General features: G+C 35.1%; 1 protein-coding gene across 1 annotated transcript in view; it reads left to right on the forward strand.

Moving 5' to 3' along the window:
• The window catches only part of F13A1 (coagulation factor XIII A chain), a 265,734-nt gene that overhangs the window by 165,265 nt on the left and 81,490 nt on the right, over positions 1-18,979 (forward strand). The window contains exon 6 of the mRNA XM_074202109.1: positions 12,198-12,305. Within this exon, the coding sequence (XP_074058210.1) occupies positions 12,198-12,305 (108 nt within the window). The remainder of the gene's footprint in view (positions 1-12,197; positions 12,306-18,979) is intronic.

An 18,979-nucleotide genomic window follows, 5' to 3' on the forward strand; every position in this document is an offset into this window, starting at 1 on the left:
TTGTTGGAGGACCAGAATAGATATAGAATGAAAGAGAGAGAGAGAGAGAGAGAGAGAGAGAGTAAGACTCAGTTTTTTGTGGTCTGCCATATCTTATATTGTTTCTGGATCTCTTTTAATTCTTTACAAAATGTCCTGGGCTGTATTATTCTGGTCAATATTTTTCTCTAATACATCTATTTCTATATATTTCATAGCCCATATTTCCACTATTCTATTTGAGTACCCAACATACTTCAGGTACACTTAATGGATTCAGTAGACTGTTGTTAGACAGGCCACCTAACTACACTATGAAGTTGCTTTGGCAAAATATGCTTAATTTCTTTTTTTTTAATTAAATATTTTGACATCTTTAGTTTTTACATGAGAATTTCTCCCAGAAAATTTCTCTTAGCTAGACCATATAATAAATGATAATTTTTTTAATGGAAGAAAGAGGAAAAAGAGAGGGAAAAGTCATTAAAGATGACCATTACATGGAAAAAGTCTGAAAATGAATGCAATGTTGAACACGTATAGACTTCCCATCTCTGTAAAGGAGTGTTTTGGGTGTTTTCATATTTCTTCTTTTGGGCCTTGCTTGTTCATAAAATATACTTAGTTTCCAACAACTCATTTAAAAAAAACAACTTTTAAAACATAGCTTAATCATAAACTGATGAATTGTCTATATTACCAGAAAAGTCTGCATTTAGTCAAATAAGAACACAATTTTTTATGGATTATTAATACAATGTTGCTATACATGAATGATACTAATTACAAATGGCTATTATCCTTGTATTAAAGTAGCAATTATGGTTCCTCTATTTAGACATATGTTGTTAGCGGTTAGTTGAGTTATAACTATCTGCACTAAAACGTGATGAATATTTCTTAATTTTTTTCATTGCAATTTAGCCAATTCACTAATTCAGTCTGACAACCTTTACCCCTTGAAAATTAGATCTAATTAATAGGGTGTTTTCCCCTAGGAGAACACATATTTCAGGAGAGAAACATTTTGTAGCAATAACAAGAGGAAAAATAATTACATTGGGTTGTATTTGTCCAAAAGTTTTGCTTGAGGGATAAAAATGAACAGTTAACATCTGCCAAAGGTGAAATAAAGTTTTGAATAATTTTTCTATATGTGAATATGAGTGAGAAAATAGTAATGAAGTCAGACAGGATGACTGGAGATGGCCCTGGTTGTGAGGCAATCAGGGTTAAGTGACTTACCCAAGGTCATAACCACGGCTAGCAAGAATCAAATGTCTGAGGCTATATTCAAACTTCTATCCTCCTGACTCTAAAGTCAGTGCTCTATCTACTGCACCACCACAGCCTATGAACTTACTATAAGCCGTATTGTATCTATATCTTCTGAATGGGTAGAATAGTTTTTCTCAAGAAACAAAATCTGCAGGGATGGAGACAAGATAGTGGAGTGGAAGCAGGAATTCCCAGACCACTCCAAATACCTTAAAATTATAATACTAACTGCTAGAGTGGTGGAACCTACAGAATGACTGAGGGAAACAGTTTTCCAGCCCAAGACAACTTGGAAGATCCAGGGGAAGTGTTTGTTCCACCAGGGTTAAGGCCACAGTGCAGTCCAGACCACCCTGCTGGAGCAAATGAGCTCTAGCCTTCCTGGAACAACCCGTGGGGTGCCTGAGACCCTGGGGACACTTGGGTTTGAGGCAGAAGGAGTAGTTTCCAGACCTCTCAGCCCAGGGATTGCCAAGGACAACTTGGAAGGTGAGCAGGCAAACACAAACAGAGTGAGCATGGGTCACAGACTACTGCAGCTCTCAGCGCTTAGCCCTGCTCTGGGAACCAGAAGTGAGCTTGCAGAGTCACCCAGCAGCTGCTTCCAAAGCACTCAGCCCACAGGTGGTAGGAGGGTCAGGGGAGACTACAGAGGTCTTTCCACTATCCCTGGGGCAGGACTCTATTGATTTGCAATACTCAGATTCAGGTCATAGTCTGGAGCTTGAATAGCAGAACAGGGACCTTGCTCACAGCTGCAAGGCAGAGGAGAGTACTTGTGGTCATTCACATATCCAAGCATAGGCCAGGAGAGCAGTCAGAGCCTCTCATAAGACTTTAAAGGAATAGAAGTGATGTCCTGGGGAGTGATACCCCCCAAAAAACCTCAAAAATTTGGGAAAGTGGGTCCTCTACCCTGGAAGTAGAGCTCCAACTTAACAAACAGTTAAAATCAGGTTATAGGTTAGGGAAGTGATCAAACAACAGAAGAAAAAGAATCTAACCATAGAAAATGACTTTGGTCCCATGGAGGATCAAAAAACATTCAGAAGATGACAAGGGCCAAGCTTCTGTATCCAAAGCCTCCAAGAAAAAATATTAATTGGTCTCAGGCTTTCAAATACCTCAAAAATATTTTGAAAAGCAAGTAAGGGAGGTAGAGGGAAAATTGGAAAGAAATGAGAGTGATGCAGGAAAATCATGAAAACCAAGTCAGCAATGAAGAATGAGGAAATGAAGAAATGAAGAAAATAACATCCTAATGTTAAGAAGAAAATTAAGAAAATAACATCTTAAAGTGAAGAAATGAAGAAAATAAAATCTTAAAAACCAGTTAAGTTAAATGGGAAAAGCAGCCCAAAAGATTGGTGAGGGAAAAAACATCTTAAAAAGCAGAATTGGCCAGCTGGAAAAGAAGATAAAATAGCTCTCTGAAGAAAATAATTCCTTCAAATGTAGAATGGAGCTAAGGGAAGCTGATGACTTGTGAGAAATCAAAGAACAATAAAAGTAAATCAAAAGAATGAAAAACTAGAAGAAAATATGTAATATCTCATTGGAAAAACAACTGACCTGAAAAAACAGACCCAAGAGAGATCATTTAAAAATTATCAGGCTACCTAAAAGTCATGATCAGGAAAAGAGCCTAGACTTCATTTTTCAAGAAATCCTCCAGGAAAATTGCCCTGATAACCTAGAAGCATAGGGTAAAATAGAAATTGAAGTAATCTACCCATCACCTCCTGAAAGAGATCCCAAAATAAAAACTCCCAGGAATATTATATCAAAATTCCATAGCTCCCAAGTTGAAGAGAAAATATTACAAGGATCCAGAAAGAAACAATTCAAATATTGTGGAACTATAGTCAGGATTACACAGGATTTAGGTTTGTAATCTGATATTCAAGAAGGCAAAAGATCTTGGGATTACAACCAAGAATCAGCTACCCAGCAAAACTGAAAATTCTCTTTCAGAGGAAAAGATGGGCATTCAATGAAATAGAGTACTTTAAACTTTCCTATTGAAATGACTAGAGCTGAACAGAAAGTTTGATCTTCAAGTGCAGGACTCAGGTGAAGCATAGAGAGGGTGGATGGGAAGGGCAATTTATGAGTGATTTAATGATGTTGAACTAACTACTTGTAGTTCCTTCATGGAAAGATGATACTGATAACTCATATGAATCTTCTCATTTATTAGAGCAGTTAGAAGGAGCATATGGAGATAAGGCACAGGAGGGAGCTGAATATGAAGGTATAATACATTTTAAAGATGGAGTTAATGGGCAAGTATTGGAAAAAAGGGAAAGGATAGGTAGAATGGGCTAAGATATTTCATATAAAAGAGGCAAGTAAAGGTTTTTTCAATGGAGTGGAACAGGGGAAGGGAATGAGTGAGCCTTCATCCTCAACTGAAGTGGTTCAGAGAAGAAATAACATACACACTTATAGAAATCTATCTTACCCAAAAGAAAAATAGCAGAAGAAAGAGAAGGGAGAAGGGTGACAGGGGGAGTGGAGGGGAGTGTGGGTGATAGAAGAGAGGGAAGATTGTCGGAGAGAATAGTCAGATACAACATACTTTTGAGAAGGGACAAAGTGTAAGGAGAGAGAGAATAGAATATATGGGGGTGGGGAGAAATAGGATGGAGGGAAATACAGCTAGCAATAGCAACTGTGGGAAAAAATAATATTGAAGCAATTTCTCTGATGGACTTATGATAAAGGATGCTATCCGTTCCAGAGACAGAGCCGATGGTATCTGAACAGACTGAAGTACAATTTTTTTCTCCCACTTTATCTTTCTTGATGTTTATCTTTAAGGTAGGAACTTTTACAGCAAGACTATTATAGTATTGAGAAAATAAATAAATTTTAAAAAAAGAAAAAATCTGTTATGACTATTTGTCCATTGACTTAATAGCTCAAGCACTACAAGGGATCTTAGAAACATCTAGTTCAATGTCTTCATTATATGAGAGAACTGAAGCATAAAGATATTAAATGATTTACCCAAGGTTTATATAGCCATAAGATGTGAAATTTGAACTCAGATATTCTGACTCCTCTTTCCAGTGTACCTTTTTAAAATTAATCATGATTTTGAATTTCTATGGATGCTTTGGAAAGTGAATTTGTGTTCCCCAGTTCTTTAGAAATCAATTTCCAATACCAGGTGCTATTAATGGCATAGCTCCTTGATACTAAGAAAGAGAAAATGCTTCTGGACGCTTGCAACCATAGACTAATATTTCAAAAGTTTCCCAGAAGTCCATACTCATTATTCTGGTGCAATCAATAGTATTAGATCAACATAGCTTCAATGTCTTAGGACTGAAGTGAACAGAGCAATTTCTCAAGTGACCTTTGTAGAGTTTCATTATTCATCAGTTATTTTTCATGCAGCATGAAATCCAACTCGGGCTTTACCAACCAACAATGGAAACTTGTCTAATAAAAGTGATTTTATTGTTATTGGTTCTATCTCTTATCCCTTGGTATGAGGAGAAAATTATTTTGGAGGGGAAACTGTACAATTCCACTGGTAGTATACAAAAGCAGAACCTTGTACCCTAAGGAACCACCTTAGCTATGGTTTCTGAGATTACTTGCTCAACTGATCTTTTATGGATTTGTATATCACCCTGTGAGTCAGAGTCAGAGTAAACCTGAAAATAGAAAATTCCATTTAACAAATATTTTTATGACCTTTTATGATCAAACATGGTGTTCAGAGATAGAGAGACATAAGATACACATGCCATTGCATTACTGAGAACCAAAATGATGCCTTGTGGAGAGAGAAGAAGAAACTGTCTCTGTCTATCTGTGTGAAGAAGAAAAATCATAAGACCAGATTCAGCCGGAAAAGTTGCTGGATATTACAAATATTATTAATTTGATTCCACCCTAGTGTAATTAGGTTCTTCTTTTTAAAAAAACATAACTGTTCAATTCTATCATCTCTAAAATTGGCAAAATACAGAGAGAATGAAGTCATACTCTTTCAATAACTGATTACTGTACCAATGAGTCTTTAGTTTTATTCCTATAATGTTATTTTGTCCCTTGCAATAGCCTTAAGTTTAGTTGTTGTTTTGAGAAAGTCATTTTGAATTGACCTTGGGACATAGCTCAGAATTGAGATCACATAAGAAGCTATGATTAGAGTCATTTCCTATGGGACTACCAAAAAACTCTTTTTTTTTAAGGCGAGGTTCTCAATGATCTCATGTGTATAGACTGTAGTACTACAAGAATTCATAATTTCAGAATGTTTGCCTTCCAAAGAAGTTCATGGCTCAATGTGTGATTCATGAATCTCAGCTACTCTTTGATCCCTCTGGTGAAAGAAGTAGTTGCTAATTACTCTATTTACAATTATTTTGTTGAAAGTGATTGGATAAACAAATAGAGAGATAGAGAGAGACAGCTAAATAGAATGATAGACAGAATGATGGACAGATGGAATGATAGAATGATAAAATAATATAATTATAGAATGCTAGACATACAGATAGAATGAAAGAATTTTAGAATGATAAAGAGATAAATAGAATAATAGAAGTATAGAATTATAGAATGCTAAACAGACAATGATAGATACACAGAAAGAAAGAAAAAGAAAGAAAGAGAAAGAAAGAAAGAAAGAGAAAGAAAGAAAGAAAGAAAGAAAGAAAGAAAGAAAGAAAGAAAGAAAGAAAGAAAGAAAGAAAGAAAGAACGAACGGAAGGAAGGAGGGAGGGAGGGAAGGAAGGAAGGAAGGAAGGAAGGAAAGAAGAAAGGAAAGAAGAAAGGAAGGAAGGAAGGAAGGAAGGTAGGTAGGAAGGAAGGAAGGAAGGAAAAATTTCTATAAGCCTTTATAGCACAGGCACTGTACTAAGCCTTAGTGATACAAATACAGGCCAATACTTCAAGGAGTTTAATAATCTAATGGGGTGGGGGGTAGGAGGGTAGGAAGACAACACTTAATAGGGAACCAGAAAAGAAGAGTTCGTGGCAAGGGAAGGAAGGAAGAAAGACTTAAAGAATGGGGAGGATGAAATATGCCTAGCGTCCTTAATGGTGGTAGTCCCAAGAAGGGAGTTATCAGTGAAGAGCAGAAGATCCCAGATAAAGAAAAAGAGCAGGACTCCAGAGTTCTGGTAGACCAGGGTCCATGAAAAATTAACGACAATCCCAGAAAAGGAACTCAAATATCTCAATTCAACCAAAGCAATAATCATTTTAGCCAATTCAAGGCCCAGGAGTTCTCAGTGAGAGTAAAGCTTTTACTTGGGTCCCATCTATGCCTGAATCACTAGAGGGAGAAAATAGGAGGAAACTTGAGGATCAAGGGACATAGATGAGAGGGAAGGAAAATGAACAGTGAAAGAAAAGAAAAGATCTAAAAATACATACACACACACTATATATACATATACACACACATGCATACACACATACATATATATGTTTATATAATCTCAGATTTTCTCAATCCCTTTTCCATGGCCTTCCTCTGTGACTTATTTTCACCAGTGTAAGAAGTGGATTTTTCTTTATACTCAGCCATCAAGCTAGTGTCAAAGTTCACAATTTAATCAATGATAGAACATTTGCCCTGCACTCTTGTCATCTGTATTTTATTTTTCATCCATTCAGATGCTTCAGTCTGTGATCTTAGCCTGACTGTGTGCATAATTGATGCTTAATCCTTCCTTAAGGAACCAATTAATGTGCCAGTATGGTATGAGCCCCAAAACATGAGATACAGAAGTGGAATACTATACTAGTTTATCAAATATATGAGTGAATCAGTGGAGCCATCTACTTCATAACACAACATCCAGTTGGAAATTGAAAAATAAATCAGTCAAACAATAGGCTGTTTGGCTTCTATATCATCCAAATTATCCCAAATTATATTTAACTAAATTTTTTGAGTGGACAAATTGATTCAATTAGTTGATGTTTCTATAGCATATAAACAGAAAATTATTTTCATCATACAAACAAAAGCTCCTATCTACAAATAATGTTATCCTGGTTGCACCAGATCCTATAAAATGTAGAGCTTCCTAGAAGTGATCAGTAGTTACATAAAAGTATTTGGCTTGACTATTCAAATATGAAAGATCAAGTGGATGAAAATTATTCTCTGGCAAGATTAAGATATCTAGTTGGATGGACAATCTTCAGAACTTTTTTATCAGTACTCATGTTCAGGATAGATAAAGCAATGTACAGGACAAATGGAAATGGAGTTTGGGCCCAGAATTGAATCCAAAGAGGAGTTTGGAGTAGATTGATTTTAGGAGGTTACAAAGTTTTTTTCAATGATCCCAATTTTCTCGCAGAAACAAAAGTTCATCTTTTTTAATGGCATGATTCTATTGAATTTATTGTATGGCTTTAATACATGTAACACAATTTTCTTAGAGGAATTAAAATTATCTAGTACATAAAAGAAACATGGTGGGAGTGAGCAGGCTATAATTATAACCAATGACATGCTTTGAAAAAGATCAGGGTTGAAAGATAGCATCAGGAAAAAGAGAATAGGAAAGAAAATCATCTAATCATGGGGTGAGAACCAGGAACAAATGGACTTCCCAAGGGCTCCCTGTGATACTAGGATAAAGTAATTCTGGTCTCCAACATGTTGGATGAATCCTGTGTGATACACTTGGGGGAGACCTAGATAAGTGTCATATAAGACAAGTATTGATGGCATAGATGTTACACCATTGAAGGAAATATCTAAATTATAGATCTGTTTGGTAACTAAAACTATCTAACAAATGTGATACCTGGATTCCAGTGAGATATTTGATAGTTTTTCAAGATATTGCTGTTAATAGATGGGAGAATGTGAGTTGGATGATAATACTGTCAGAAAAGTACAGTTTGGGATAAACACCCATGTCTAAAGAGTGGACTGATATCATTCACTAAAGGCATGGTGTAGGGCTCTGTACTCAGTTTGCTTCTAAATGAAATGTCTATTAATAATCTAGATGAAGGTATGTTTATAATTCAAAGATGAAATTTGAAAGGGATAAGTTTAAAACACTTTACTGGAATTAAAAAAAAAACTGTACAAGCACAGTATTAGAAACACAATTGTTCAAAAGACCCATGATTGACTTAATTAATCAACAGAATGATGTGGTTGCAGAAACTAAAAATCCTATATTGATGTAAGTCTTAATGAAAACTTAGGAGTTTTGAGTTTCCCTTGGGATTCTTCATTTAGAAGGGTAGGGAAGCTACTTGGGTCATTACAATAGAGTATAACTTTGAGGGTCTTGTATTCATGGAAACACAGCTTCCTGGACAAAGGAGCTAACAAGCACTTTTGTACTAGTCACAACTGTTATGCATCCAAAGGAGAAGATGGTGGCTGAGTTTAAAGCCATCAGATAAGATGAACAGTTAAAAGACCTGAGGATATCTAGCATAAAGAACTGTAGATTTAAAGAGAAATGAAGGAGGATTTAAAATACTTAAAGGATTGTCAAGTAAAAGAGGTATTTGACTTATTCTATGTGACACTAGAAAAGCACTGAATTAGGATCAATGAACTGAATTTTTTAGGTGGCAGATTTCAGTCCTGCACAGAGAAGGACTTCCTAACAACCAGGGCTCTTTAAGAGTGGAATAGGCTGATTTTCAAAATGGTGAGTTCCTCATCACTGAAAGTATTCAAAAAGACACTGATTGACAACTTGTCACAGAGAGGCTATGGACAGCCTTCTTGATTTAGAAAAAGGGTTAGACTAGACTATGTTCCCACCAGCTCTGAGATCTTCAAGCATCAGATTTCATGGAATTCTGGAATCCATTGGGAGATGTAGACTGATAGCAAAAGCAAGTTTAACAGTTCTGTGGAGGAGGATAGATGGGCATAAGGAGAGTCTTCTGATTGGAATACTTGTTTCAAATCTTCCCCATTCCAGGCCAATCTTCAAGTAGCTGCCAAAATGACCTTGCATGAGTACCAATTTGGTTGTCACTTCTCTCCTGAATAAATTTCAATAGTATACTCATTGATGATGATGATGATGATGTTTGTCCTTCATTTTCAATGAAGACCATGACATCATGGGAGATGATGCCATGGCAAGCAAATGAATTGGATTTGAGTGAGGGGTTGCTGTGCTAAATCAATTACCTCATTATCCCCTCCTTAGGCAATCAGAAGACTTAGATCATCTTGCCCAAAGTCACACAGTTAAGTCAGTGTCAGATGTCTGAGGCTGGATTCAAACTCCTATCCTTCTGACTCCAAGGCTCTTTCCACTGCCAAGTAGCTACCCCTTATTACCTCAAAGATAAAACATTAATTGCTCTCTTTTGCTTTTAGAGCCCCTTATAAATGAAAACAAATCTATCTTATCAGTCTGATGCATTATTCCCATCTCACACTTTGTCTCTCACACTATCTCCCATCTCTATGCCTTTGTGATAGCCATCTTCTATGCCTGGAATGTTTCCTTTTCTCATTTGTGCTTCACAGATTCCTTCAAAATACACATATTGTTTCCTAAGTAATTTGACCCAAGCCAACTGAATTGTATTTTTGGACATTTCCTTTTATGACAAATTCTACCCTATCTAAGCTTGTCTTCATGATTATACTGGGATCCATCTTGTCTCAGAAGAGTAGAAGTCTTAGACTTGTGTTCCCCAGCCAAGTGTACTTATTACTTCAGAATATAGGGGCAGCTAGATGGTACAGTGGATAGAGCACTAACCCTGGAATCAGGAGGACCCTGGAGTCAGAAATTCAAAACCAGCCTCAGATACTTAAAAATTACCTAGCTGTGTGACCTTGGGCAAGTCACTTAACCTCATTGCCTCTCCAAAAAAACAAAACCCCAAAAAATAATCTAAATAAGCCAGAAAGTCTTCAGAGTGGTATACCTAAGTCAATTTATTTTTTAAAACTCACGGTGACTCATGCTGTTTTTGAGGTTTAGAAACTTTAATAAAGCCTCGGGCATTCTAGCAGACATGCTCGTAGAATTCTCTGAAAAGAAGAGACCATTTTCACAAAGACTTAAATTTCATGTTCATTCAACAAATGGCCACTTTTGTCATCTTTTTAAATAGCATTTTATGCTTTCCCAATTACAATGAAAAATTTCGTTCATTTTGACAAGATTTAGAGTTTCAAATTTTTCTTCCTCCCCCAAATATAGTAGCAGTTTGGTAGAGTTTATATATATGCTATCATGTAAAACATATTTTCATATTAATCTCAAGTGTGGAAGAAAAAACAGATCAAAAGGAAAAAATAATCATAAGTAAGAATAAAGTAATTGAAAAAAGTGTTTGGATCTGCATTCAGACTCTATCAGTTCTTTATCTAGATATGGATAGCATTTTCCTTCTGGAGTCCTTTGTACTTACATTGAATCTTTGAGTTTCTGAGAAGAGTTGAGTTTTTTGCAGTTGATCATCATATATGTCACTAATACTATGTATATTGATTTCCTGATTCTGTTTGTTTCACCTTGTATCAGTTCATGCAAGTCTTTTCAGATGTTTGTAGCTATCTTAATAGTTGTGCTTTAGTATGCTATTTTTTTTAAATTTTAATTTATTTAAGGCAATGGGTTTAAGTGCCTTGCCCAAGGTCACACAGCTAGTAAATTTTTAAGTATCTGAGGCTGAATTTGAACTCAGGTCCTCCTGACTTCAAGGCTCGTCTCTATCCACTGTGTCACCTGGCTGCCCCATTATTATGTTATTATTTGGGGGGGTATATTAGGTTTATATAGTACTTTGCACATGGCTCTTGTCCTTCCTTATTGAAGAAGACCAAAATGACTTCATTATGATAGAGACAAGTTATATTGTGTCCAACTGAATGTGATTCAGCCAATACAAGTTCGGAATGCTCTATCACAGGTGGGGCACAAATTGTCCAGGTAAATAACAGGGGTGGTATTTACTAAACTTGGTGGTATTTACTAAACTTGGGCATCTCATGTTTTCTTTGAACTGCCTCCATTCTGCCTTCCTAATAGAGCACACAGCCCCCTCACTAACAAGAGCACTCCATGCTGGGCAGTCCTGTGCCAGTGTTTCCCATGCTGCACAATCAATTCCAAAGTTCTTAAGAGAGCGACATTTATAGTGCCCATTCTGACCTCCTTGTGAGTGCTTGCCCTGTGTGAGTTCTCCACAAAATAGTCTTTTTGATAAGCATATGTCTGGCATTCTAACAACATGTCCAGTCCACCATTGTTGCATTTTCTCTAGTAATGTTGGAATGCTGGGCAGTTTAGCTCAAGAAAGAACCTCAGTATCTAGTATCTCCTTCATGCCAGGTGATCTTCAGAATCTTCCTAAGACAATTTAAATGGAAGTTATTCAGTTTCCTGACACGGCACTGGTAGACTGTCCAGGTTTCACAGGCATATAGCAATGAGGTCAGCACCATGGCTCTACAGATCTTCAGTTTGGCAGTCAAATATCTCCTCTTTCCCATATTTTCTTTCGGACCCTCCCAAATACTGAGCTAACTTTAACAATGTGAGTGTCAACATCATTGTCAATGTAAAATGTCCCTGAAAAGGTAAGTGTACTTCTACCTTGCACAGATTAGGTACTTAATAAATATTTCTGGGATTGAATATACTATTTATTTTTTAAAATATCATTATCACCTTTCATATTCAGGTCCCTAAAACTGTTAAAAATGAGAATATTTTCCTCCCTTTCATCAGAACATTTCTCACTAAATGCAGATGATTAATATGTGTGTATCTGTGTATGCATATATATGTATATATATATATATATATATATATATATATATATACAAATTCTAGATTTCTAAACATTGGACTAAAATACAGTTTTGCTTTATCTATTTTTAGGCAAGGAACATTTGCTCTGCTGAGTGGATATTAAGCAGTTTACATTTTTTTTTCTTCTTTACTGCATAGTTTGAAGATGGTATCCTGGATGCTTGCCTTTATGTAATGGACAAAGCACAAATGGATCTCTCTGGAAGGGGAAACCCAGTGAAAATCAGTCGTGTTGCATCTGCAATGGTAGGCAATAAATATCAGTGATTATAGTGTATTGGATATGATTTCTTTGACCTGATGTAGCATTGCCACTTAATTAAGAACTATTGAAATGATTGAGAACTTCTGGTTAAACTTTTGGTATATGTTCCAATGATGGCTACCTCTTGGGATTTTTTGAATAATGAGTTGAAAAAGGGATCTCTTCTTGACTATTTCATAATCCTTATATTTCAGATGATTTAATAAAGATGATGCTTAAATAACCTGAACAAGTGATTCTTAAAAACAATCATGCCAATGCCTTAAACAAAGGCTATAATCAATCAATGTGCTGTATTGTGAAAGATATGCGGATGATTAATAATAGTAATAGCATTTGCATAGCACTTTAAAGTTTACAAAACACACTTGATCCTCACAATACTTCTATGAGATAGGTGTTATTTTTATCCCCATTTTACAAATGAAGCAACTGAGCTGAGAGAGGTCAAGTTATTTTCCCAGGTTCACACAGACTAAGTATCTGAATCAGGATTTGAACTCAGGCCTTTCTGATTCCGAGTTCAGCACTCTATCCATTGGCAACCTAACAGATACAGAAGAATTATGAGAACTCATCTCTTTGAACAGACTCTTCTAATCTAGTTGTAGAATAAGATATCTGTGCATTAAACAATTAACAAATTAAACAATGTAAAATAAGGTGCTATTTGTGTGGGAGAATGTCATCAAATGATATATTGCATAGAAGAGATTTGAAATCAGGAAGAATGGATTCAGGTTCTCTGTCTGACACATATAATATTTGTGACCATAAGTTTCTCAATATCCCCAAACAACTCCCTACAATTATATGAGGGTATATCTATATACAAAATGAGTTTCCACACCAGGAGTTCCCCATTTGAATTTTACAAATTATGTGTGTGCTTCAGATATATCTTCAACAGAACCAAGAGATGGGAGAGTGCTGTGTATTGGAGTCATCAGATTACCAGCCTATAGGAATTAATAATGAATTAATAAATAAGAATAAATTTGCTTCTTAAAAGATAGGGAGGACATTTCTATCTTGACTTAAGTAAACTTGTGTGATATTATATCATACTCTCCTCCCAATCTATCCTGAAGTAGAGGAAATCCCAAGTCTCTTCCTCTGTTCCCCTCAATCCTATTTTCCATCTCTATTTTCAGTTGTTCAGGTACCTTCATTTTTTTCAGGAAGGTTAAACTCGGAAGTTATTTTTAGGAATATAAGCATAGGTTGTTTAATAATCAATTTTCAAAACATTTGTTGAGTGCCATACTGAGCTCTGTTCAGAAGGAGTTCATTAGCAATCATTCTTACATTCTAAAGGTTTTCATTCTAAGACAGGTAGTAATTATGTGTCCTCACATGAAGAGAACACAGAAATCAGGATTGAATACAAGATAAATACATTTTTTTTAAAGTCAGGTAAAAGAGAAGTTAAATATTTATATTATATCCAGGTGGAAGATAAATAAAGGACAGGAGAGTTTTAGTTCTGCTCCCTAGGTTAGTCAAGGAAAAATTCATGAAGGATGTGTAATTCATAAGGTGTTTAAATGAAGAAATAAGAATTCTGGCAAAGTGATTTGAGGCTTAGCAAAAAATGGGAAAGGAATGGAATGTCAGGAAATATATTCTGTAGCAATATAGCTTACTATGTGGGATAGGTACCATTATTATCCCCATTTAATATTTGATGAAGGTAAGGTAGAGGTTAAGTGACTTGCCCCCAATCACATATTTAGTAAATATCTAAGGATTTGAACCAAGTTCTTCCTGACTCTAAGACCAGAGATCAATTTATCAGGCTACTAGTAAGTAGGAGTGCATGATGACAAATTGAGTTTTCCTCAAGCTTTCTTAATATGATTTTCTTTAGCTAATGAAATTTACTCATAGACACTGTGAATTTTTTTATTAATTTAAAAATTACTATCTTAAACAAGCTTGTGCAATTGGGAAGCAAACATCAATTGATCCTAATACTACATGCAGAGACACTTAGCCAAACTGAAGCTCTGAGTCTTAGACCAAGGAAATAATCCTAATATAAACTATACATTTGTATTAATCACACAATGTCAATTAAATTCCAGACTGGGGAATTTAATGTTCATCAAATTCAGTTCATGGATTTCTATCTAGCAGTGAATGGAACTGGTAGTTCCTGGGACAAGCCATATTCTCCAAAATCAGTCCACTTCTTCATATTGCCTTTGTGTGGTAGGCCCTGAAAATTAAAAAAACAAAAAATAAAACAGGAATACCTAAGTTTAAATTTATTTTATTTTTTAATTTATGGAATAAAACAAACAATTCATAGTGATTTGATTTTTTAAAAGATGATTGCACATGAAAATGCAGATTATAGTGTATAGTTCGTTATTCCTTTTAAATAATAATAAAAATTATTATATAAATTTCCTTTTTTCCTTTTTCCCTCCTTCCACCCTAGAGATAGCTATTACATGAATATACATGAGCATATAGACATATATACACAAAAATATACATGCAAAGTATATGCATACTGTGCCCATACATATAAAAATGTGTGTACATACATATTAAAATATATATAATATTCTATACACATTTCTATTTGTAAATTATATCTCTGGATGCAGATAATGTCTATCCTTATATGACCTATATGGTTAATTGTAGTCTTATCCCCTGATATGGCCTACCTGGGGAACCCTGAGGAAATCATTTAATCTATGAGACAGGCAATTTTCGAAAATCTATTTACTAACTAATAGGAGAACTGTATATTTAATCTCTTCAGATCAAGCTTCTAGGTTTAGTAAATTTCTTAGCCAGAAGTGTGGCCAGCAACTGAAGAATTTTTCTTCTTGGTCTCAGTTATTCACAAAGACTTCCTAATAAACATGGAGGAGCAGTTGTCTGTTGGAGAGGAGAATACCCACATGGAAGGAGTATCAGATCCTTGGAATGTTGATGCAAATATTTTGCTTTTACCAAAATATCATCATAAATAAGATGTGCTCCTTGGTGGTCAATAAATCCATCATGCTTAAGTTCCTCTTGGTCAAAGGAAGGGCCACATTTGGTTTTCTTTTCATAGTTGGTCAAGATGCCTTAGATATTTGACTTCTCTTCAAAACATTTGGAATTTTTCCTTGTGGTTTTCCTTTTTCATTCTGTAGTACTCTAAATTCAATATTTCCTCTGGATCCCTTTACTGAGTCCTGTAGCTTCACTGAATTGTGAAAGTGGAATAGTTTATAGACTTGATTGCTTGAGGCAAGTGTACTTTCCAAGAAGAGAAAGAGCATCTCAGAGCTGAAACATTTTTGCTAGATTGCAGAAAGACAAGACCAGAATATATATACCTAGGGATTGGGTTCGAGATACTACAGACCTTTACAAACCAATTTTTATTTAGGTTTCTGGAACTGTTAAGAAGGAACTGTTACTAAAGAAAGGAGGTTTGTTTTTAAATGTTCTAGACAAATTGTTACCACTCACCTCTTTAAATCCAAGTACTTGTCTGCTGTTACTTTCTTTTCATTTCTGACTCATCACAAAGTTGAATATTTTATGCCATCTGAAAATTAATCTCATTCATATGGCAGTAATGAAGCAAAGTTACTAACCTTAAATTACTGCAAAGGAACCAGATGTGGGTAAAAAAATTCTTTTTTTTAATTGAAATTTTATTTTATTTTTCTGATTATATGCATTGGTAGTTTTTCAACATTAATATATTTGCAAATTTATCAGTTCCACATTTTTCCTACTACCCTGCTTTCCCTTCCCCCCTCCCCATAACTATGAACAGTCTGGTAAAAATTGTACATGTACATTCGTGTTTAACCTATTTACTTATTAGTCATGTTATGAAAGAGGAATCAGAACTAAGGGGGAAGGAAAAAATCAGAAGAAAGAAAGGAAAAATATAAAAGAAGTTTTATGAAAGTGAACACAGTATGCTTTGCTTTGCATTCAGACTCCTAGCTTTTTTTGGATGTGGATGGCATAGTCCATGGCAGGTCTCTCAGGGTCATCCATGATCTCTGAACTGCTGAGAGGAATTGCATCCATCATAGTTTATCTTCTCACAATGTTTTGTTAACGTGTACAATGTTCTCTTGATTCTGCTCATTTGCAAAGAGTTCTTAAGTACAAAGGCATAGCATGTCCTGACATGCTATGTTTTAACAAGGTGAATCCTTGTGTAGAGGAAAGAGAAGGCTATTAGTTATTAGTTTTATATGGGTCCCCACCCCTTCCTTCCTGTTTCAAAAATAGTTATCCTAGGATTAGCTATGAGACAGGAAAATTTCTCATCACTAGTTACTATTTCTGTCATTATCATGGCACCTTAATATTTTTTGAATGTCATTGATGGAACCCAAAGTTCCCCACCACCACCACTAGTATTGATAAGATGCTATCAATTTTATCAAAAAATTCAAATAAACTTAAAACTATAAGGAACCTTAAAAATAACCTAATAGACACTGGCAATATTTTAAGGGAGGTAAGTCATTTGAGGTAATAATTTTAGAATATTACTTTTTAAATAAATGTTAATTAATAAATAAATAACAAAATAAATATTAGGCAGCTAGATATCAGAGAGTGCCTGGCCTAGATCAAGTAGATCTGAGTTCAATTCCAGCCTCTAATACTTACTAACTATATGACCTGGATAAATCCTTTAACTCAGTTTGCCTCAGTTTCTCATCTGTAAAATAAACTAGGGAAGGAAATAGCAAATCACTCCAGTATTTCTGCCTAGAAAATCCCAAAAGGGATCAGGAAGAGTTAGACATGATTAGAAATGACCAAACAAAAACAACAAAATAAATAAAAATTAAATGTCACATACTCAACACAGCATAGTATTTGGCATAGAGTGGATACTCAATAAATGCTTGTTTGATTAAGTTGAAAATTTCATTGATGGTGGAAAAATTCCATACGAGCTTCATCTGATTATTTATATAGGAATATATATCTCCATAAGTTTCTTGTCCTATTATAAATTATACTAAAAATGTTCTAGGGAACCAGAGGAAGAATTATGAGGAGAGTCCTATAGTCTTTGCTCATTTATACATTAGTAGAATTAATTGATCTAATTAGAAAATGTTGCCTAAGAAGCCAGGGTGACCCTGGTTCTGAAAGAGTATATGTAAATGTGTGTATAAAAAAAGAGAAATGTAGATATATAGATATATCTATACATAACCATGTGTTCATATATATGAACATTTGTATATCTACATTATATAAATGAATATTTATACATATAATGCATATTTAAATCAGAAGTCCATAGAGTAGGTGGAGAGAAATATGGAAGAATCCATTTTGGAAAGGAACTTTTTCCCCTTCTATCATTCCCTCTGCTTTTCTAATATTTAATTTCTCTTTAGATACTGACTTTTCAAGCTTCAATGTCCCTTTCTTTTTTTAACCTTCATTTGCCCTGGCAGTCTCTACAGATGCTTTTCCCATCCCCTTTTCCTTTTCAATGACATACTTTTAGAAGGAGCTGTCTGTCTCCATTGTATGTACCTCTTCACATTCTATTCACTGTTCTGCCCCTTGCAGTTTGGTTCCCAATCTCATTATTGAAGTGAAAATATTGCTTCCAAATCTAGTGATGATTTTCTTAATTGTGGATTACAATGGCTTCCCTTCAATACTCATCGTTTATGATCTCTTTACACTGCTGACTACCCATCTTCTTGAATACTCTCTCTTCTTGATGCTTTTCTATTTCTTGGTTCTCCTCCTAGTGGTCTCACATTTTATTTTCAATCTCTTTTGCTAGACTGCCCATTATATTTCATCTCTTTTGCATAGTTTTATGCAAAACTTTGTCTTTTGCTTTCCTTTCTCTCACTATTGCAATCTTTTAATGATCTTATCAGTTCCCATAGATTCAATGTTCAGTTCTTCATAAATTCCCAAATGTAATGAACCAGCCTTCATCTCCTTAGATTCAATTCTTCATCACCAAATACCTACTGAATATCTTGGGCATATCCCACAAGCAAGAACTAGATTTCAAATGGATTAATTGATTGATTGGATAAAAGTTGAAGGTAATGCTCTGAATAGAAGCTGTATGAATGAAGAGTTGAGAAATGAAGAGACAATTCTAATATCGATGGCAAAGGGCATCAAATATAAATTTTCCCCCTCATAATTTTTATCTAAAGTCAATTCTGGAATAAGTTCTAATATTTTTAATCAGTTGATAATGGATTGGAGTGAAAGACAAGAAAGCGGGAGAATCCAATGCACAAATGTTGGCATTATTATTGACTAACTCAGAAGTAAAGGAAGAAGAAAACAAACAGACCTAGGGAAGACCTTAATTTTAAAAGGCTAAGGTAACCTACTGCATCCTGGGCCAGTCATCTTAACTTTTGTCTTGCCACTGTATATTGATGGCTCTGGAGGAGACAGTGAGATTGATGACTTTGCACAATTCTGCTTCATTTAAATCCAGTCTAGGAAGAACTCATGACATCACCCTTGTGATATCATTGGTGTTTTTTGAGAATAAAGAACAAACAAATTATATGTCAGGCACATATATCATGACAATTTTCTAAGATGGGTGCCATTATTATCACCATTTTGTAGTTTGAGGAAATTGAGGCATAGAGAATTGGTGTCT

The sequence above is a fragment of the Macrotis lagotis genome, chromosome X (genome assembly GCF_037893015.1).
Source record: "Macrotis lagotis isolate mMagLag1 chromosome X, bilby.v1.9.chrom.fasta, whole genome shotgun sequence".
Lineage (NCBI taxonomy): Eukaryota > Metazoa > Chordata > Mammalia > Peramelemorphia > Peramelidae > Macrotis > Macrotis lagotis.